At 51.4% G+C, this 22,362-nt stretch overlaps 2 protein-coding genes across 5 annotated transcripts in view; one reads left to right on the top strand and one right to left on the bottom strand.

Moving 5' to 3' along the window:
- Window positions 1-22,275, top strand: part of zfc3h1 (zinc finger C3H1-type containing) — a 32,174-nt gene extending 9,899 nt beyond the window's left edge. For 2 of the 4 annotated variants that reach the window (XM_084017058.1, XM_084017057.1), the window contains exons 10-35: window positions 1,331-1,468; window positions 1,653-1,771; window positions 1,854-1,979; window positions 2,059-2,233; window positions 2,340-2,468; window positions 2,639-3,241; window positions 3,320-3,462; window positions 4,286-4,417; window positions 4,499-4,620; window positions 4,700-4,801; window positions 5,672-5,800; window positions 6,137-6,311; window positions 6,434-6,620; window positions 6,788-6,970; window positions 7,656-7,893; window positions 7,980-8,085; window positions 8,639-8,837; window positions 8,920-9,014; window positions 9,085-9,189; window positions 12,776-12,880; window positions 16,616-16,778; window positions 16,863-16,963; window positions 17,048-17,149; window positions 17,231-17,270; window positions 18,970-19,032; window positions 21,534-22,275. In XM_084017058.1, the coding sequence (XP_083873184.1) occupies window positions 1,331-1,468; window positions 1,653-1,771; window positions 1,854-1,979; window positions 2,059-2,233; window positions 2,340-2,468; window positions 2,639-3,241; window positions 3,320-3,462; window positions 4,286-4,417; window positions 4,499-4,620; window positions 4,700-4,801; window positions 5,672-5,800; window positions 6,137-6,311; window positions 6,434-6,620; window positions 6,788-6,970; window positions 7,656-7,893; window positions 7,980-8,085; window positions 8,639-8,837; window positions 8,920-9,014; window positions 9,085-9,189; window positions 12,776-12,880; window positions 16,616-16,778; window positions 16,863-16,963; window positions 17,048-17,149; window positions 17,231-17,270; window positions 18,970-19,032; window positions 21,534-21,668 (3,915 nt within the window). In that variant the 3' untranslated portion in view covers window positions 21,669-22,275. The remainder of the gene's footprint in view (window positions 1-1,330; window positions 1,469-1,652; window positions 1,772-1,853; window positions 1,980-2,058; window positions 2,234-2,339; window positions 2,469-2,638; window positions 3,242-3,319; window positions 3,463-4,285; window positions 4,418-4,498; window positions 4,621-4,699; window positions 4,802-5,671; window positions 5,801-6,136; window positions 6,312-6,433; window positions 6,621-6,787; window positions 6,971-7,655; window positions 7,894-7,979; window positions 8,086-8,638; window positions 8,838-8,919; window positions 9,015-9,084; window positions 9,190-12,775; window positions 12,881-16,615; window positions 16,779-16,862; window positions 16,964-17,047; window positions 17,150-17,230; window positions 17,271-18,969; window positions 19,033-21,533) is intronic. The other 2 variants (XM_084017059.1, XM_084017060.1) reach the window with 2 other exon arrangements.
- Window positions 21,948-22,362, bottom strand: part of LOC311018097 (uncharacterized protein) — a gene marked incomplete at its 3' end in the record, with an annotated part of 8,703 nt that continues 8,288 nt past the window's right edge. The window contains exon 8 of the mRNA XM_084016874.1: window positions 21,948-22,016. Coding sequence (XP_083873000.1) covers window positions 21,948-22,016 — 69 coding nt within the window. The remainder of the gene's footprint in view (window positions 22,017-22,362) is intronic.

The following is a 22,362-nucleotide window of genomic DNA, read 5'->3' as shown; positions in this document are numbered from 1 at the left end:
TGATGACTGTGAGGATGATGATGACTGTGAGGATGATGATGTTGAGGAGGAGGATGATGACTGAGGATGTGGATGATGATGATGAGGAGGAGGAGGATGATGTTGAGGATGATGACTGTGAGGATGATGTTGAGGAAGAGGATGTTGAGGAGGATGATGATGACTGTGATGAGGATGTGGATGATGATGAGGAGGAGGAGGATGACTGAGGATGTGGATGATGAGGAGGAGGATGACTGTGAGGAGGTGGATGATGATGATGATGAGGAGGATGATGATGATGTTGAGGAGGAGTAGGATGACTGTGAGGATGTGGATGATGATGATGAGGAGGATGACTGTGAGGATGTGGATGATGATGAGGAGGATGATGATGATGTTGAGGAGGATGATGATGTTGAGGAGTAGGAGGATGACTGTGAGGATGTGGATGATGTTGAGGAGTAGGAGGATGACTGTGAGGATGTGGATGATGTGGATGAGGAGGATGATGATGTTGAGGAAGAGGATGTTGAGGAGGATGATGATGTTGAGGAGGATGATGATGTTGAGGAGGAGTAGGATGACTGTGAGGATGTGGATGATGTTGAGGAGTAGGAGGATGACTGTGAGGATGTGGATGATGTGGATGAGGAGGATGATGATGTTGAGGAAGAGGATGTTGAGGAGGATGATGATGTTGAGGAGTAGGAGGATGACTGTGAGGATGTGGATGATGATGATGATGAGGAGGAGGAGGATGACTGAGGATGTGGATGATGATGAGGAGGATGATGATGATGTTGAGGAGGAGTAGGATGACTGTGAGGATGTGGATGATGATGATGAGGAGGATGATGACTGTGAGGATGTGGATGATGATGATGAGGAGGATGATGACTGTGAGGATGTGGATGATGATGATGAGGAGGATGATGATGTTGAGGAGGAGGAGGATGACTGTGATGAGGATGTGGATGATGATGAGGAGGATGACTTTGAGGATGAGGATGTTGAGGAGGATGATGATGACTGTGATGAGGATGTGGATCATGATGATGAGGATGATGATGATGTTGAGGAAGAGGATGTTGAGGAGGATGATGATGACTGTGATGAGGATGTGGATGATGAGGAGGAGGAGGATGATGACTGTGATGAGGATGTGGATGATGAGGATGATGATGATGTTGAGGAAGAGGATGTTGAGGAGGAAGATGATGACTGTGATGAGGATGTGGATGATGATGATGAGGAGGAGGAGGATGATGATGACTGTGATGAGGATGCTGTTGATGATGATGTTCATGATGTTGATGATCAGCACCTCCACCTGTCTGTCTCCTCCCAGCTCCCCAGACACAAGTCGGTGGTGGTTTCTCTCAACGACTCGGACGACAGCGACTCGGACTTGGAAGCCTGCAGCTCCTCACAGGCTGCGTTTGGAGGACTGGAGTTCATGATCAAAGAGGCCCGGAGGACCGTGGAGGTGAGTCCACCTGTGGAACAAGGACTAGCAGAATCAGCAGTAGAGCCCGACCGACAAAGGATTTTGAAGTCCGATACCGATACAAATGTTTCATTTAAAAATCTGATATTCTGATATATCGGCCCAACACTGACAATCAGTGAGATCATGTGACTGCTAACCAACCAATGACCTCGTCCTCTAGGCAGCAAAGCCCAAGGTGGCGTCAGGCTCCGAGAAGGAGAACAACCCTCTGAGAACTCCGGAGTCTTTACCTGAAGACAAGAGGGCTGAGTACCGTCTGCTCAAAGAGGAGATCGCCAGGTAAGATGCCCCCCAGAGAGACCCGGTCCCTGGTGGACCCGCTCCCTGGTGGACCCATTAAAGCCTCTGTGTCCTCCTGCAGCAGGGAGAAGCAGAAGAAGATCAAGGACCCTCGGACCGCCGCGCCTCCTTCTGTCTCTGATCCAGCACTGAAGATGGCCGCAGAGCTGAAAGTGACCGAAGCCGACCAGAGACTCAACAAACACAGGTGAGACCTTCAGCCCTGATCCGGGACCGGATCCAGTTCACCTTCATCCATATGACGCGCCGTCTCCTGTGTGTCTCAGGGAGCTGCTGCAGAAAGACGAGGCGGTCCTCCGAGACCTGCTCCAACAGGAGCTGAAGAAGAGGGACTCCCTGAAGGCCGCAGAGACCAAAGTGTCCAAACTGAGAGAGCAGCTGCAGGCGTCTGAGAAGATCGTCGGCGCCAACAAGACGCTGTTGAAGAAGCTGCAGGAGCAGGTGAGTCCTCGTCACAGGGCCCCAGGTCTGACGGGCCCAGGTATGCCTCCACCATGTGTCCTAGGACCTCTGTCTCATGAACACACCTGTATCTGGACCTGTGCAGGTGCATCGTGTTGAGCATCGGGTGTCCATCAAGAAGAGCCAGTACGTCCGCCTGGAGCAGGAGCTGAGCCAGGCCCAGCTGGCCGCAGGCCGGAGGTCCAAACGCAGGGCCGAGTCCAGCCCGACTCTGGTGAGGATCTGGTTCATGCTAGTCCACCGTGACCTCAGATGTTTGGTTGTCTTTTTCTTCTTTGAATGTGCTGACCACAACAAATCAATATGAACGAATGATGAGACGCTAACATCATTAGCTTCTGTTACCGGTGTACCGTTCCCTAATCCTGGTCCTGGTCCCCTCAGACCAGTAAGCTGCAGCGGGTGGATGGAGCCCCTCGTGGGTCAGAACGTCACTTTGCCGAGCTGATCGCCCAGAAGCAGCGTCTGCAGCAGCTGGAGTCGGAGTACGCTCTAAAGATCCAGAAGCTGAAGGAGACCCAGGCCCGGTGCAACAAAGTGGTCCCCACAGAGCCAGCCATCCGAGCCTCCAGTCCTCCTGAGCCCCAGAACCAGCCCCCTGCTCCCTCCGTCCCCTTCTCCCTGCCCCAGCCCTCCCTGCACGACCTCACCCAGGACAAGCTCACTTTGGACAGCGAGGACGTCCCCGAGGCCGACGACCACGAATCGGAGTTGGCGCCCGCCAGAGTGAACCGCCGGAACTCGCTCCGCCAGTCCAGCAGCTCCTTCACCAAACCCAACCTGGAGCAGCTGAGCTCCACACCGGCCAAGGACAGCACCAAGTCTACCAAGACCACGTCCAGCAGCAGGCGTCCTGCAGAGATGGTTGCAGGTCTGGACCTGGATGCTCTGAAGCTCCAGAACCAGCAGCAGGCCCGGCTGGGGGAGCTGCTCCAGAGGGAGCTGCGGACTCTGGGGGACCATGTGGACCGCCCCTTTGCTGGACAGGTGAGCAGCACACCTTCTAAAAGAGCCGATCAGGTTTTCAAAAGTCTCACTAAATATCAGAATCACCTCATGTTGTAGTTTCATGTCCATGATGTCTCCGTCCCCGTCCAGCTGGTCTCGGTGGAGATGGACCCAGCAACGAGCCAATCAGGAGTCTTGGAACTAAAGCCTGTTCCCTATGGGCCCTATCACAGTCCTCTGCTGGTCTTCAGGTCCTACAGGTACATTCATTGTGTCATACTGAGTCTGTCTCAGGACTGATGTCTCTGTGGTCTCTGTCGGGACTGATGTCTCTGTGGTCTCTTTCGGGACTGTTGTCTCTTTGTCGTCTCTGTCTCGGGACCGATGTCTCTGTGGTCTCTGTCTCAGGACTGATGTCTCTGTGCGGTCTCTGTCTCGGGACTGTTGTCTCTTTGTGGTCTCTTTCTCGGGACTGATGTCTTTGTGCGGTCTCTGTCTCGGGACTGTTGTCTCTTTGTGGTCTCTGTCTTGGGACTGATGTCTATGTGTGGTCTCTGTCTCGGACTGATGTCTCTATGTGGTCTCTGTCTTGGGACTGATGTCTATGTGTTGTCTCTGTCTCGGACTGATGTCTCTATGTGGTCTCTGTCTCGGGACTGATGTCTCTGTGCGGTCTCTGTCTCGGGACTGTTGTCTCTTTGTGGTCTCTGTCTTGGGACTGATGTCTTTGTGCGGTCTCTGTCTCGGGACTGTTGTCTCTTTGTGGTCTCTGTCTTGGGACTGATGTCTATGTGTGGTCTCTGTCTTGGACTGATGTCTCTATGTGGTCTGTGTCTTGGGACTGATGTCTATGTGTGGTCTCTGTCTCGGACTGATGTCTCTATGTGGTCTCTGTCTTGGGACTGATGTCTATGTGTGGTCTCTGTCTCGGACTGATGTCTCTATGTGGTCTCTGTCTCGGGACTGATGTCTCTGTGCGGTCTCTGTCTCGGGACTGTTGTCTCTTTGTGGTCTCTGTCTCGGGACTGATGTCTCTGTGGTCTCTGTCTCAGGACTGATGTCTCTATGTGGTCTCTGTCCCAGGTTCAGTCCATACTACAGGACCAAGGAGAAGTTGTCCCTGAGCTCCGTCTCCTTCAGTAACGCCATCGAACCCAGAAAGAGTTTCTGTCGCTTTGACCTCACAGGAACCTGCAACGATGACGACTGCAGATGGTGAGGACATTTGTCTCACATATGTCCTCATGTGCTTTGTGGTTTCATACATCTGGTCTCTGTGGTCTCTCTCGTCTGCAGGCAGCACATGAGGAACTGCACTTTGACAGGAAACCAGCTGTTCCAGGACATCCTGTCCTACAACCTGTCTCTGATCGGCTGCTCCGAGGTCAGCTCAGACCAGGACATTGGTGTCTCCACAGGTGGGCTTCACAAAGAGGTGGGCTTCACACGGTCTGGTCCCTCAGGAGCAGGTCCTCAATGTCTTCTGTGTTTCTGTAGAGAAGTACATGAAGAAGCTGTTTGGCATGAACAAAGATGCGATGGGCGTCGACCAGAAGGCAGTCCTCCTCGTCAGCAAGGTGAACGAGAGCAAGAGACACGGTGAGGACCCTCTTCTTCTACCTCTTCATCATCCTCTTCAGAGACCCTGTGACCTCGCTGTCCTCTGACCTCGCTGTCCTCTGACCCTGCTGTCCTCTAACCCTGTGACCCCGCTGTCCTCTGACCCCGCTGTCCTCTAACCCTCTGTCCCTGCTGTCCTCTGACCCTGCTGCCCTCTGACCCCGCTGCTCTCTGACCCTCTGTCCCCGCTGTCCTCTGACCCCGCTGCCCTCTAACCCCGCTGTCCTCTAACCCCGCTGTCCTCGCTGCCCTCTGACCCCGCTGTCCTCTGACCCCGCTGTCCTTGCTGCCCTCTGACCCCGCTGCCCTCTGACCCCGCTGTCCTCTAACCCCGCTGTCCTCTAACCCTCTGACCCCGCTGTCCTCTAACCCCGCTGTCCTCTAACCCTCTGACCCCTCTGTCCTCTAACCCTCTGTCCTCTAACCCTCTGACCCCTCTGTCCTCTAACCCTCTGTCCTCTAACCCTCTGACCCCTCTGTCCTCTAACCCCGCTGTCCTCTAACCCTCTGACCCCTCTGTCCTCTAACCCTCTGTCCTCTAACCCTCTGACCCCTCTGTCCTCTAACCCTCTGACCCCTCTGTCCTCTAACCCTCTGACCCCCCTGTCCTCTGACCCCTCTGTCCTCTAACCCTCTGACCCCGCTGTCCTCTAACCCTCTGACCCCTCTGTCCTCTAACCCTCTGACCCCGCTGTCCTCTGACCCTGCTGTCCTCTAACCCTCTGACCCCGCTGTCCTCTAACCCTGCTGTCCTCTAACCCTCTGACCTCTCTGTCCTCTAACCCTCTGACCTCGCTGCCCTCTGACCCCGCTGTCCTCTGACCCTCTGACCCTGCTGTCCTCCTCCAGTCCCTCCCTTCACCACCTGTAAAGACACGAGGACGTGGCGACCAAAGCCGTCGGCACAGAGCAACGCCAGCCCGGAGGATGACGGCGAGGACGGGTCGGTGGAAGGAAACCTGCCGGCGGGGAGACACGGTGAGGACGAGGAGACGCTCTTAGAGCTCTCACAGCAAAATATGATCATCATACAGCCTATCGGCAGCTTCTAAATGCTGCTTTTACTACATGCAGTTCTCCTGCTGTCCACCAGGGGCATCACTGCTGGACCATATGGGCCTTCTATAAGAGTTATTTGACATTTCTATTGAAGTACATTCATATTGATTTGGTTCACAATGTTCAGCCTTCTGTTGATTTGTTAGACTGTAGCTCCTCTGTGTCGTCCTCGGCTGCTTGATCAATACAAGTGATGGATGGATGGATGGATGGATGGATTGATTGATTGATTGATTGGTCTGTCTCTCTGGCCAGATGTCTCGGGGACCAGTCTGTCTGCTCTGGACTTCTGTGTCACATCGGAGGACAAGCGTTACTTTGACAGTGAGACGGACGACATCTCCAACCTTGAGACAAGCGTCCAGGCGAGTCCCAGAGACACCCAGCTGTGGATCAAGCTGGCCTTCAAGTACCTCAATCAGCAGGAAACGTGAGTCGCCAGCATCAGCTGGTCTGTGGTCTGCTGTGTGCTGGTATCTGGTCTGCTGTGTGCTGGTCTCTGGTCTGCTGTGTGCTGGTCTCAGTCCCCCTGGTGTCCCCCCCCCCCTGCAGGTCTGCAGCAGAGTGTTTGGAGGCGGCCTTGAACACCTTGTCCCGGGCCCTGGAGAGTAACGGTGAGGACCCCGAGGTCTGGAGCCACTACCTCTCCCTGTTCTCCAGGCGGGGCAGCCGGGAGGAGGTCCAGGAAATGTGTGAGATGGCAGTGGAGCATGCTCCGGACTACCAGGTCTGGTGGAAAGTAAGAAACCTTCATATATGCAGATGGCTTTGAACCCCCTATTTCACCAGATAACCAGCTGAACCGAAGAGCTGATCACATGACAGATGTTCTGCTCTGTGATTGGCTCTGAGAGCAACCCAGTTAGCTGCTTGTCTGTCAGTAACATGTGGTCTCTCCTGGTCCAGTATCTGAGGCTGGAGGGCACCTTCGAGGGGAAGGACTACGTGTGTGAGCGTCTGGTGCGCTTCCTGCTCTCTGACGAGTCTCCCTCCGCCCGCCGCTCCTTCCAGCTGATGGAGGCGCTGCTCTACCGCGTCCACCTCAACCTGTTCACGGGACGCATGGACAGCGCTCTGGCTATTCTGCAGGTGAGCCTCCGTCACTGTGTCCTCCATCACCATCCCCTCTGTCACCGGGTCCCCTCCGTCACCGTCTCCTCCATCACCATCCCCACTGTCACTGGTTCCACTCCGTCACCGGATCCCCTCCATCACCGGGTTCCCTCCGTCACTCCGTCCCCTCCATCACACCGTCCCCTCCATCACTCCGTCCCCTCTGTCCCCTCCATCACACCGTCCCCTCCATCACTCCATCCACTCCATAACTCTCTCCCCCTCCATCACACCGTCCCCTCCATCACTCCGTCCCCTCTGTCCCCTCCATCACACCGTCCCCTCCATCACTCCATCCACTCCATAACTCTCTCCCCCTCATTCACACCGTCCCCTCCATCACTCCGTCCCCTCCGTCCCCTCCATCACTCCGTCCCCTCTGTCCCCTCCATCACACCGTCCCCTCCATCACTCCATCCACTCCATAACTCTCTCCCCCTCATTCACACCGTCCCCTCCATCACTCCGTCCCCTCTGTCCCCTCATTCACACCGTCCCCTCCATCACTCCATCCACTCCATAACTCTCTCCCCCTCATTCACACAGTCCCCTCCATAACTCTGTCCCCTCCATAACTCCGTCCCCTCCCCCTCAATCACACCGTCCCCTCCATCACTCCGTCCCCTCCGTCCCGCTGACGTTGACACGTGTCTCTGTGCAGAACGCCTTGAAGTCGGCGACCGACCGGAGCGTGGCCGATCACCTGGCGGCGGGCGACCGAGCGCTGCTGTGGCTGTCCTACATCCACCTGACGGAGTTCGACCGGCTGCCGGCCGGCCTGCTGGACCCGGCGGAGTCCGGTCCCTCCAAACTGGTCAGCAGAGAGTCCTTCCTGCTGCCCTGGAGGACGCCGCGGGACGTCAGCACGCCACTCCACATCCTCATCGCCCTCTTCCAAGGTACACTACACATCATATACTGTGTTTTATACTTATACTTGTTAGTCATACGTCACATGTTGTGATTATTAATGTTTCCTCTCCAGATGCCATCCATCAGTGCAGTGATGAGTCAGCGTCTCAGAGTGAGAAGACTCTGGCCTGTCTTCCTCTTCACACCAACCTCATCTTCCTCAACAAGCTGCTGGAGAGGTGGGGGGGTTCTAATATTATACTAGAGGTCTACTGATGCATCTGGTGGTCTCTATGTGAACTAGAGGTCTACTGATGCGTCTGGTGGTCTCTATGTGAACTAGAGGTCTACTGATGCGTCTGGTGGTCTCTATGTGAACTAGAGGTCTACTGATGCGTCTGGTGGTCTCTATGTGAACTAGAGGTCTACTGATGCGTCTGGTGGTCTCTGTGAACTAGAGGTCTACTGATGCGTCTGGTGGTCTCTGTGAACTAGAGGTCTACTGATGCGTCTGGTGGTCTCTATGTGAACTAGAGGTCTACTGATGCGTCTGGTGGTCTCTGTGAACTAGAGGTCTACTGATCCATCTGGTGGTCTCTATGTGAACTAGAGGTCTACTGATGCGTCTGGTGGTCTCTATGTGAACTAGAGGTCTACTGATGCGTCTGGTGGTCTCTATGTGAACTAGAGGTCTACTGATGCGTCTGGTGGTCTCTATGTGAACTAGAGGTCTACTGATGCGTCTGGTGGTCTCTATGTGAACTAGTGGTCTCCGTTGTCGTGTCCCTGCAGGTTCTCCGAGGGTGTGGCTCTCTGCGAGTCCTTGTTGGAGGTCCTTCCTGGGTCGTGTGCTCTGAGAGCGGCGCTGGCGGAGCTGCACATGAGGAACGGGGACGGCGAACAGGCGGCCAGCATGTGGCTTCACACGCTGGCCGAGTGTCCCAACAACGCCGAGGTCTTCTACCACTCCTGCAAGTTCCTCATGGCCCAGGTGAGCCCGCCGTGCAACGTCCTTCACAAACAGGAGGCCGCGTCCAGGACCCGCAGCCTAACGAGTGTTTGCTGTCTGACAGGAGAAGTCGAGCGCCGTGGCGCCGCTGTTCCGGGGCTTCATGCTGTCGCTGTGCGAGGACGAGCAGTGTGAGACGAAGCCGGTGGACGTCCTGCGGTGCGTCTCTTCACCTGAGTAGTAAACACGGAGGACGGCGGACCACTCACTCTGTCTTTCCTCCCTGCAGACACATCCTGGGCTTCCCCACCAGCGAGCTGCTGAGACGGCCAATCAGCAAAGAGCTTCAGGAGCAGCTGAGTCAGCAGATGGCCTACCTGCACCTGATACACTGGTGCGTCCTCGTTATTAGGGAATCAGCAGACACGGGATGTTTGAATGTCAGGGAAACCAGCAGAGCAACGTTTCTTCTTTAAATCGTGATGAAAAGTAGTCAGAGAACACCAATGTTCTTAAAGTGATGGTTGGGAGTAAAATGCACCCTAGGTCATTTCCACCATGACATCCAGCCAAACAGCCCCTCGGAAGCATTTTTAGCCATGGTCAGCATTGGTCAAGATAGGGCGATCAGCCGAATGGCTTAGTAATAGCGCGATGGTGCATAGTGTATATCTGGTAAATTTCCCTGGCGTTTACCCAGCTGTTTCCATGACGTGAGTTTCACGCCAGAGTATGAAAAAGTTCTGCTGATTTTTTATAAATGCTTGTATTATCATGTCAAAACGGAACTTGTCACAGAAACAGCTGGGTAAACGCCGACTGCCATTAAACACCAACGAAGAAGAAGAAGAAGAAGCTGGGTAAACACGGAAGTGCCGTCTACGCAACAGCGGTAGCTTTAGCAGTAGAAGCTATCAGGCAAGTGTTCTTTTAAATAAACTCCTGGTGTACTTACAAACTTTCAAATGCCTGGTTTTGTGAGTACAGACCCTATGTGTACTACTGCAGACGTTTGGTAACATTCCATGCATTATTAGTGGGGAAATTTACCAGATATACAAGATGTACCATCGTGCCAGTACTAAGCCATTCGGCTGACCAATGTTGACCATGGCTAAAAATGCTTCTGAGGGGGTGTTTGGCTGGATGTCATGGTGGAAATGACCTAGGGTGCATTTTACTCCGAAACCATCACTTTAATGTGATGAAGTCAGGTTCCAGGTGTGTTTTAATGTGATGAAGTCAGGTTCCAGGCGTGTTTTAATGTGATGAAGTCAGGTTCCAGGCGTGTTTTAATATGATGAAGTCAGGTTCCAGGCGTGTTTTAATGTGATGAAGTCAGGTTCCAGGCGTGTTTTAATATGATGAAGTCAGGTTCCAGGCGTGTTTTAATGTGATGAAGTCAGGTTCCAGGCGTGTTTTAATGTGATGAAGTCAGGTTCCAGGCGTGTTTTAATGTGATGAAGTCAGGTTCCAGATGTGTTTTAATGTGATGAAGTCAGGTTCCAGGCGTGTTTTAATGTGATGAAGTCAGGTTCCAGGCTTGTTTTAATGTGATGAAGTCAGGTTCCAGGCGTGTTTTAATGTGATGAAGTCAGGTTCCAGGCGTGTTTTAATGTGATGAAGTCAGGTTCCAGGCGTGTTTTAATGTGATGAAGTGAGGTTCCAGGCGTGTTTTAATGTGATGAAGTCAGGTTCCAGGCGTGTTTTAATGTGATGAAGTCAGGTTCCAGGCTTGTTTTAATGTGATGAAGTCAGGTTCCAGGCGTGTTTTAATGTGATGAAGTGAGGTTCCAGGCGTGTTTTAATGTGATGAAGTCAGGTTCCAGGCGTGTTTTAATGTGATGAAGTCAGGTTCCAGGCGTGTTTTAATGTGATGAAGTCAGGTTCCAGGCGTGTTTTAATGTGATGAAGTCAGGTTCCAGGCGTGTTTTAATGTGATGAAGTCAGGTTCCAGGCTTGTTTTAATGTGATGAAGTCAGGTTCCAGGCGTGTTTTAATGTGATGAAGTCAGGTTCCAGGCTTGTTTTAATGTGATGAAGTCAGGTTCCAGGCGTGTTTTAATGTGATGAAGTCAGGTTCCAGGCGTGTTTTAATGTGATGAAGTCAGGTTCCAGGCTTGTTTTAATGTGATGAAGTCAGGTTCCAGGCGTGTTTTAATGTGATGAAGTGAGGTTCCAGGCGTGTTTTAATGTGATGAAGTCAGGTTCCAGGCGTGTTTTAATGTGATGAAGTCAGGTTCCAGGCGTGTTTTAATGTGATGAAGTCAGGTTCCAGGCGTGTTTTAATGTGATGAAGTCAGGTTCCAGGCGTGTTTTAATGTGATGAAGTCAGGTTCCAGGCTTGTTTTAATGTGATGAAGTCAGGTTCCAGGCGTGTTTTAATGTGATGAAGTCAGGTTCCAGATGTGTTTTAATGTGATGAAGTCAGGTTCCAGGCGTGTTTTAATGTGATGAAGTCAGGTTCCAGGCGTGTTTTAATGTGATGAAGTCAGGTTCCAGGCGTGTTTTAATGTGATAAAGTCAGGTTCCAGGTGTGTTTGAATGTGATGAAGTCAGGTTCCAGGCATTTTTTTAATATGATGAAGTCAGGTTCCAGGTGTGTTTTAATGTGATGAAGTGAGGTTCCAGGCTTGTTTTAATGTGATGAAGTCAGGTTCCAGGCGTGTTTTAATGTGATAGTCATGTTTTAATGTGATGAAGTCAGGTTCCGGGTGTGTTTTAATGTGATGAAGTCAGGTTCCAGGCGTGTTTTAATGTGATAGTCATGTTTTAATGTGATGAAGTCAGGTTCCAGGCGTTTTTTTAATGTGATGAAGTCAGGTTCCGGGTGTGTTTTAATGTGATGAAGTCAGGTTCCAGGCGTGTTTTAATGTGATGAAGTCAGGTTCCGGGTGTGTTTTAATGTGATGAAGTCAGGTTCCAGGCGTGTTTTAATGTGATGAAGTCGGGTTCCGGGTGTGTTTTAATGTGATGAAGTCAGGTTCCAGGTGTGTTTTAATGTGATAGTCATGTTTTAATGTGATGAAGTCAGGTTCCAGGCGTTTTTTAATGTGATGAAGTCAGGTTTAAATGTGATGAAGTCAGGTTCCAGGCTTGTTTTAATGTGATGAAGTCAGGTTCCGGGTGTGTTTTAATGTGATGAAGTCAGGTTCCAGGTGTGTTTTAATGTGATAGTCATGTTTTAATGTGATGAAGTCAGGTTCCAGGCGTTTTTTTAATGTGATGAAGTCAGGTTTAAATGTGATGAAGTCAGGTTCCAGGCTTGTTTTAATGTGATGAAGTCAGGTTCCAGGCGTGTTTTAATGTGATGAAGTCAGGTTCCAGGTGTGTTTTAATGTGATAGTCATGTTTTAATGTGATGAAGTCAGGTTCCAGGCGTTTTTTTAATGTGATGAAGTCAGGTTCCAGGCATTTTTTTAATGTGATGAAGTCAGGTTCCAGGCTTGTTTTAATGTGATGAAGTCAGGTTCCGGGTGTGTTTTAATGTGATGAAGTCAGGTTCCAGGCGTGTTTTAATGTGATGAAGTCAGGTTCCAGGTGTGTTTTAATGTGATGAAGTCAGGTTCCGGGTGTGTTTTAATGTGATGAAGTCAGGTTCCAGGTGTGTTTTAATGTGATAGTCATGTTTTAATGTGATGAAGTCAGGTTCCAGGCGTTTTTTTAATGTGATGAAGTCAGGTTCCAGATGTGTTTTAATGTGATGAAGTCAGGTTCCAGGTGTGTTTTAATGTGATGAAGTCCGGTTCCGGGTGTGTTTTAATGTGATGAAGTCAGGTTCCAGGTGTGTTTTAATGTGATAGTCATGTTTTAATGTGATGAAGTCAGGTTCCAGGTGTTTTTTTAATGTGATGAAGTTATGTTCTAATGTGATAAAGGCAGGTTCCAGGCGTTTTTTTAATGTGATGAAGTCAGGTTTTAGGGTTTGAACACACCCTCAGGTGTGTTTTAATGTGATAAAGTGGTGTTTTGTCATTGCAGTCGCTGGCAGTGGCTGCACGGCTCCGTGGACGCCACGGTGGATGCCTTCGAGAGGGCGCTGGGGTCGGCCATGCAGCTGGAAGAGCTGCACACGCTCTGGATGGAGTGAGTCCACCTTCACGGTCATCTGTCAGGCAGTGAACACACCACCTCACAGACAGTGAACACACCACCGAGACAGTGAACACACCACCTCACAGACAGTGAACACACCACCTCACAGACAGTGAACACACCACCTCACAGACAGTGAACACGCCACCTCACAGACAGTGAACACGCCACCTCACAGACAGTGAACACACCACCTCACAGACAGTGAACACGCCACCGAGACGGTGAACACACCACCTCACAGACAGTGAACACGCCACCTCACAGACAGTGAACACACCACCTCACAGACAGTGAACACACCACCTCACAGACAGTGAACACGCCACCTCACAGACAGTGAACACGCCACCTCACAGACAGTGAACACGCCACCTCACAGACAGTGAACACACCACCTCACAGACAGTGAACACGCCACCTCACAGACAGTGAACACACTACCTCACAGACAGTGAACACGCCACTTCACAGACAGTGAACACGCCACCTCACAGACAGTGAACACACCACCGAGACAGTGAACACACCACCTCACAGACAGTGAACACACCACCGAGACAGTGAACACGCCACTTCACAGACAGTGAACACGCCACCTCACAGACAGTGAACACACCACCGAGACAGTGAACACGCCACCTCACAGACAGTGAACACGCCACCGAGACAGTGAACACACCACCTCACAGACAGTGAACACACCACCGAGACAGTGAACACACCACCTCACAGACAGTGAACACACCACCGAGACAGTGAACACACCACCTCACAGACAGTGAACACGCCACCGAGACAGTGAACACGCCACCTCACAGACAGTGAACACGCCACCGAGACAGTGAACACACCACCTCACAGACAGTGAACACGCCACCTCACAGACAGTGAACACGCCACCTCACAGACAGTGAACACACCACCTCACAGACAGTGAACACACCACCGAGACAGTGAACACACCACCTCACAGACAGTGAACACGCCACCGAGACAGTGAACACGCCACCTCACAGACAGTGAACACGCCACCGAGACAGTGAACACACCACCTCACAGACAGTGAACACACCACCGAGACAGTGAACACACCACCTCACAGACAGTGAACACGCCACCGAGACAGTGAACACACCACCTCACAGACAGTGAACACACCACCTCACAGACAGTGAACACGCCACCTCACAGACAGTGAACACACCACCTCACAGACAGTGAACACGCCACCTCACAGACAGTGAACACACCACCTCACAGACAGTGAACACACCACCTCACAGACAGTGAACACACCACCTCACAGACAGTGAACACACCACCTCACAGACAGTGAACACGCCACCTCACAGACAGTGAACACACCACCTCACAGACAGTGAACACACCACCGAGACAGTGAACACGCCACCGAGACAGTGAACACACCACCTCACAGACAGTGAACACACCACCGAGACAGTGAACACACCACCTCACAGACAGTGAACACGCCACCTCACAGACAGTGAACACGCCACCGAGACAGTGAACACGCCACCTCACAGACAGTGAACACACCACCGAGACAGTGAACACACCACCTCACAGACAGTGAACACACCACCTCACAGACAGTGAACACGCCACCGAGACAGTGAACACGCCACCTCACAGACAGTGAACACACCACCGAGACAGTGAACACACCACCTCACAGACAGTGAACACGCCACCGAGACAGTGAACACACCACCTCACAGACAGTGAACACACCACCGAGACAGTGAACACACCACCTCACAGACAGTGAACACGCCACCGAGACAGTGAACACGCCACCTCACAGACAGTGAACACGCCACCGAGACAGTGAACACACCACCTCACAGACAGTGAACACACCACCTCACAGACAGTGAACACGCCACCTCACAGACAGTGAACACGCCACCTCACAGACAGTGAACACACCACCTCACAGACAGTGAACACGCCACCTCACAGACAGTGAACACACCACCTCACAGACAGTGAACACACCACCTCACAGACAGTGAACACACCACCTCACAGACAGTGAACACGCCACCTCACAGACAGTGAACACGCCGCCTCACAGACAGTGAACACACCACCTCACAGACAGTGAACACACCACCTCACAGACAGTGAACACGCCACCGAGACGGTGAACACACCACCTCACAGACAGTGAACACGCCACCTCACAGACAGTGAACACGCCACCTCACAGACAGTGAACACGCCACCTCACAGACAGTGAACACACCACCTCACAGACAGTGAACACACCACCGAGACAGTGAACACACCACCTCACAGACAGTGAACACGCCACCGAGACAGTGAACACGCCACCTCACAGACAGTGAACACGCCACCGAGACAGTGAACACACCACCTCACAGACAGTGAACACACCACCTCACAGACAGTGAACACACCACCTCACAGACAGTGAACACACCACCTCACAGACAGTGAACACACCACCTCACAGACAGTGAACACGCCACCGAGACAGTGAACACACCACCTCACAGACAGTGAACACACCACCGAGACAGTGAACACACCACCTCACAGACAGTGAACACGCCACCGAGACAGTGAACACACCACCTCACAGACAGTGAACACACCACCTCACAGACAGTGAACACGCCACCTCACAGACAGTGAACACACCACCTCACAGACAGTGAACACGCCACCTCACAGACAGTGAACACACCACCTCACAGACAGTGAACACACCACCTCACAGACAGTGAACACACCACCTCACAGACAGTGAACACACCACCTCACAGACAGTGAACACGCCACCTCACAGACAGTGAACACACCACCTCACAGACAGTGAACACACCACCGAGACAGTGAACACGCCACCGAGACAGTGAACACACCACCTCACAGACAGTGAACACACCACCGAGACAGTGAACACACCACCTCACAGACAGTGAACACGCCACCTCACAGACAGTGAACACGCCACCGAGACAGTGAACACGCCACCTCACAGACAGTGAACACACCACCGAGACAGTGAACACACCACCTCACAGACAGTGAACACACCACCTCACAGACAGTGAACACGCCACCGAGACAGTGAACACGCCACCTCACAGACAGTGAACACACCACCGAGACAGTGAACACACCACCTCACAGACAGTGAACACGCCACCGAGACAGTGAACACACCACCTCACAGACAGTGAACACACCACCGAGACAGTGAACACACCACCTCACAGACAGTGAACACGCCACCGAGACAGTGAACACGCCACCTCACAGACAGTGAACACGCCACCGAGACAGTGAACACACCACCTCACAGACAGTGAACACGCCACCTCACAGACAGTGAACACGCCACCTCACAGACAGTGAACACACCACCTCACAGACAGTGAACACGCCACCTCACAGACAGTGAACACACCACCTCACAGACAGTGAACACACCACCTCACAGACAGTGAACACGCCACCTCACAGACAGTGAACACGCCGCCTCACAGACAGTGAACACACCACCTCACAGACAGTGTACACACCACCTCACAGACAGTGAACACGCCACCGAGACGGTGAACACACCACCTCACAGACAGTGAACACACCACCTCACAGACAGTGAACACGCCGCAGAGTCTCTCTGTCTACAGTGATGTGGTGTGTTCACTGTCTCCTTGTCTACAGTTACCTGGTGTTCAGCAGCAGTCAACAGGCCCGGCGTCCGTCCAACCTTCGGTCCAAGCAGTTCTCAGACCTGGTCCACCGTTGTCTGAGTACGGTCCCATCCAGACTGGAGGTTCCCTTCAACCCAGCAGAGTTCTGGTCCTGCTACAGCTTCCACAACCAGGTCAGAGCCGTCCGTCCGTCTGTACGAGCCTCCACGCGCTTCACCTGCTCAACATTCCATGCTTTGTGCTGATTGGCTCTTCAGGTTGTGTCTCTCTACCTGAGCTGTCTGCCGGAGTCCCAGCATGCACTTGTCCTTGAGAGACTGAGATACGCCATGCCTGACAACACTGAACTGGGCCTGAGGTAAACACACACACACACACACACACACACACACACTCTGAGGTGTGTTGTTGTTGCTTCCTGAGTTGCTGTGTTGCTGCACAGGTTGCTGCATCAGGAGTGGCAGGACAGAAACCTTGAGCACTTGAAGTTCCAGGTCCGGATGTTGACCGGTCTCTCTCCGAAGTGTCTGGTCTACTGGGAGATGTGAGTGACCCCCCAGACCGAGCCCAGCAGAATGTACCTGAGTGTGTTGTGTGCTGACGCTGTTTGTGCTGTGTCCCTCAGACTCATAGCTGTGGAGAGGGAGCTAAAGGAGGCAACCGAGGTGAGTCGGACCAGGTGACGCCTGTCGGCACAATACCAAACTAATGACTTCAACACGGCGCCCTGCCCATAAGCTCCACCTCCAGAAAACCTCACCACCCATACGCCGACTTCAGGACTAAACAGAGGACAGGATATGGAAGTTAGAAGTAGTTTCCCTATTAGTAAGGAATCCTGCAGTAAGTCCTTCATATTTACAGCCAGATATCCAATTAAATCCCACGTTTTAATGGGATGTTAAACAGCGCCCCCCCCTCCCGGCCCATCAGTACTAGTTCAGGTGGAGAGTGGTACTGCAGCAGGGAGACAGAAACCCACTAAATGATAATAAATCCAGATGAAGTTCTGTGAGAAGAGGAGGGAAAGCTGCTGAAAGCAGAAGACCCCGCAGTTAGTGTAGAAAGCTCTGGTTGAGTTGGTGGTTCCTGAGAAACCTAATAAAACCAGACCTCAACATGTGGTCTCTGGTGGATTATGTGTTGATGGATTACAGGAGACATTGGACAGATTCAGAAAAAATGCTGAGTCATTAACGGAACATCTAGTCTCTGATTAGAGCCGCCCCGTTGTTTTCCTGGTTTTCTGAATGGAGTTCTGCTGATCCAGGACCAGCTCAGAGCGGTTCCTGTCCTGCTGACCCAGGACCAGCTCAGAGTGGTTCCTGTCCCGCTGATCCAGGACCAGCTCAGAGCGCTTCCTGTCCTGCTGATCCAGAACCACTTCAGAGCGGTTCCTGTCCTGCTGACCCAGGACCAGCTCCTACTTTAATCTGCTTCTAACTTCATGTATTGACTCTATCCTGGACCTGGACCCAAACCGTCCTCTTGTGGGGCGATGACCGTTGTTGGTATCGGGGTATAGTACAGGTCTACAGTTTCCTGTAACCATGGAAACGTGTGGACTTGGTCATTTGATGATGGGCATGAATGTGGTTTCTTCCCTGCAGGATTCATAGAAAGTTGCTGGTTTGTTTCCTCTGACTTGGTTCTTAACTGACTCGATGCTTCACCATGTCTCTGTCTCCTCCTCTCCTCTCTGTCTCCTCCTCTCCCCTCTGTCTCCTCCTCTCTGTCTCCTCCTCTCCTCTCTGTCTCCTCCTCTCTGTCTCCTCCTCTCCCCTCTGTCTCCTCCTCTCTGTCTCCTCTCTGTCTCCTGTCTCCTCCTCTCCCCTCTGTCTCCTCCTCTCCCCTCTGTCTCCTCTCCTCTCTGTCTCCTCCTCTCTGTCTCCTCCTCTCCCCTCTGTCTCCTCCTCTCTGTCTCCTCCTCTCCCCTCTGTCTCCTCCTCTCTGTCTCCTCCTCTCCCCTCTGTCTCCTCCTCTCCCCTCTGTCTCCTCCTCTCCCCTCTGTCTCCTCTCCCCTCTGTCTCCTCCTCTCCCCTCTGTCTCCTCTCCTCTCTGTCTCCTCCTCTCCCCTCTGTCTCCTCCTCTCCTCTCTGTCTCCTCCTCTCCTCTCTGTCTCCTCCTCTCCCCTCTGTCTCCTCCTCTCTGTCTCCTCTCTGTCTCCTGTCTCCTCCTCTCCCCTCTGTCTCCTCCTGTCTCCTCACTGTCTCCTCCTCTCCCCTCTGTCTCCTCTCCTCTCTGTCTCCTCCTCTACTCTCTGTCTCCTCCTCTCTCCTCTCGGTCTCCTCCTCTCCCCTCTGTCTCCTCCTCTCCCCTCTGTCTCCTCCTCTCCTCTTTCATGTCTCTGTGTTTCTGTTGTAGGTCCGGCTTGTGTATCAGCAGGCTCTCCATCATCTCCCTCTGTGTGCTGCCCTGTGGAAACATGTAATACACACACACCCACGCTCACACACACACACACTTAGCAGAGAAGAGATACTCCAGTTCACTTGTGATGGGCATGAACCACTAAGCTAGTCACTCGTTCTAACTCTAGTCTTACTCTAGTCTAACTTTAGTCACTCCGTTCTCTCGCTAGTCTTACTCTGGTCTTACTCTAGTCTAACTCTAGTCTTACTCTAGTCTAACTTTAGTCACTCCGTTCTCTCGCTAGTCTTACTCTGGTCTTACTCTAGTCTAACTCTAGTCTTACTCTGGTCTTACTCTAGTCTAACTTTAGTCACTCCGTTCTCTCGCTAGTCTTACTCTGGTCTTACTCTAGTCTAACTCTAGTCACTCCGTTCTCTCTCTGGTCTAACTCTAGTCTTACTCTAGTCTAACTCTAGTCACTCCGTTCTCTCTCTGGTCTAACTCTAGTCTTACTCTAGTCTTACTCTAGTCTAACTCTAGTCACTCCGTTCTCTGGTCTAACTCTGGTCTTACTCTAGTCTAACTCTAGTCACTCCGTTCTCTCTCTAGTCTTACTCTAGTCACTCCGTTCTCTCTCTGGTCTTACTCTGGTCTTACTCTAGTCTTACTCTAGTCTTACTCTAGTCTAACTTTAGTCACTCCGTTCTCTCGCTAGTCTTACTCTAGTCTTACTCTAGTCTAACTTTAGTCACTCCATTCTCTCGCTAGTCTAACTCTAGTCTAATTTGTCACTCCGTTCTCTCTCTGGTCTGACTCTGGTCTAACTCTAGTCACTCAGTTCTCTCTCTAGTCACTCCGTTCTCTCTTGTCTTACTCTAGTCACTCCGTTCTCTCTCTGGTCTAACTCTAGTCTTACTCTAGTCTAACTTTAGTCACTACGTTCTCTCTCTGGTCTAACTCTGGTCTTACTCTAGTCTTAATCTAGTCTTACTTTAGTCACTCCGTTCTCTCGCTAGCCTAACTCTAGTCTTACTCTAGTCTTACTCTAGTCTAACTTTAGTCACTCCGTTCTCTCTCTGGTCTAACTCTAGTCTTACTCTAGTCTTACTCTAGTCTAACTTTAGTCACTCCGTTCTCTCTCTGGTCTAACTCTAGTCACTCAGTTCTCTCTCTAGTCTAACTCTAGTCACTCAGTTCTCTCTCTAGTCTAACTCTAGTCACTCCGTTCTCTCTTGTCTTACTCTAGTCACTCCGTTCTCTCTCTGGTCTAACTCTAGTCTTACTCTAGTCTAACTTTAGTCACTACGTTCTCTCTCTGGTCTAACTCTGGTCTTACTCTAGTCTAACTCTAGTCTAACTTTAGTCACTCCGTTCTCTCTCTGGTCTAACTCTGGTCTTACTCTAGTCTTAATCTAGTCTTACTTTAGTCACTCCGTTCTCTCGCTAGTCTAACTCTAGTCTTACTCTAGTCTTACTCTAGTCTAACTTTAGTCACTCCGTTCTCTCGCTAGTCTTACTCTAGTCTTACTCTAGTCTAACTTTAGTCACTCCATTCTCTCGCTAGTCTAACTCTAGTCTAATTTGTCACTCCGTTCTCTCTCTGGTCTGACTCTAGTCTAACTCTAGTCATTCCGTTCTCTCTTGTCTTACTCTAGTCACTCCGTTCTCTCTCTGGTCTAACTCTAGTCTTACTCTAGTCTAACTTTAGTCACTACGTTCTCTCTCTGGTCTAACTCTGGTCTTACTCTAGTCTAACTCTAGTCTAACTTTAGTCACTCCGTTCTCTCTCTGGTCTAACTCTGGTCTTACTCTAGTCTTAATCTAGTCTTACTTTAGTCACTCCGTTCTCTCGCTAGTCTAACTCTAGTCTAACTCTAGTCTTACTCTAGTCTAACTTTAGTCACTCCTAGTCTAACTCTAGTCACTCCGTTCTCTCTCTAGTCTTACTCTAGTCACTCAGTTCTCTCTCTAGTCTAACTCTAGTCTAACTTTAGTCACTCAGTTCTCTCTCTAGTCTAACTCTAGTCACTCCGTTCTCTCTCTAGTCTTACTCTAGTCACTCAGTTCTCTCTAGTCTAACTCTGGTCTAACTCTAGTCTAACTCTAGTCACTCGTTCTCACTCTAGTCTAAGTCTAGTCTTAACGCTAGTCTAACTCTAGTCACTCTGTTAGTCTACCAGGTGAGGGGAGACCAGCTAGAGAACAGTCAGTCATCTGGTACTGTATCTTTAAATCTCACCTGAGACTTTAAGTGAAGGTGTGAAAGTGTGTGTGTGTGTGTGTGTGTGTGTGTGTGTGTGTGTGTGTGTGTGTTGTTGACTCACCTGTATACAAGCATGTTCACCTGCTGCCTCCCATCCTCTCTCCCCCCCTCTGTCCCACATATCTCCTTTTCTCCCTCCCCCACCTGCCTCTCTCCCCCCCCCCCCCCCCCCCCACCCACCTGTCTCTCCCCCCTGTCCGCCTCTCTCTCCAACCGTCCGCCTCTCCCTGTCTCCCCCCCCCCGTCTGCCTGTCTCTCCCCCCGTCTGCCTGTCTCTCCCTCCCTGTCCGCCTGTCTCTCCCTGTCTCTGCAGCGGCTGCTGTTTGAAGCGAGTGAGGGCGGTCCCTCAGACCGGCTGAGGACTCTGGTGGATCGGTGTCACCAGGTGGGCGTGAGTCTCGGTGAGGGGCTCAGTTTAGTGGCGCCGGAGCAGACAGACCATCAGTGACACTCACATCCAATCAGACTCGCATACAATGATATCAGTAGAGGGTTCAGTGATCAGACGAGGTAAGACAGACAGACGTCCCCGTCCCCCTCAGACCTCCTGCGGGACTCGTCATAGATCACATCCTGTACGTAAGTATAGACCTGCTGAGTGACACGGTGTTGCCTTTGATTCATGTCCTCCCTCTTTAGTTCCTGTCCCTTTTCATTTGGACTTAATTTCCTCCCTGTGTGTTTTATTTGCGCTGGGGGGGCGGACGGGACCTCCCCCCCTCCCCCCTCATGTGTTGAAAGGATGTTTTCCCTCCTGTAGTGATGCTGCAACATCTGCATGTTGGCCTTTTGTTGTCTCCTGAGGAAACAAGACTTTAATTTTGTTAAAGTGATCAAACTAAAAGAAAACCAACTCAATCTTTTCTATTCAGTCTGAGAGACTCTGAGCCACAGAGACTGATCCGGCTGCAGGACTCTGCAGGACTCATGTTTTTTCTTTTTGTCAGAATTCTATCATATCCAGATTAAAGAGTATTAGGGGAGAGGAGAGAAGTCCTTCCACTGTTGTTTTTACATGTTGGATTTAAATGTTATTAAATTATTTTCTAAAGATAAAAGAAACGCCTCCTGACTTTTTATTGGCTACTGTACTGGAAGAAGAACCACAATGTTTCCTGTAACTTTATTGATATTTTTAGTCA

Source organism: Eutrigla gurnardus (genome assembly GCF_963514095.1).
Source record: "Eutrigla gurnardus genome assembly, chromosome: 9".
Classification (NCBI taxonomy): domain Eukaryota; kingdom Metazoa; phylum Chordata; class Actinopteri; order Perciformes; family Triglidae; genus Eutrigla; species Eutrigla gurnardus.
The sequence above is the reverse complement of the archived record's forward strand: the minus strand, read 5'-3'. Positions and strand labels throughout refer to the sequence as shown.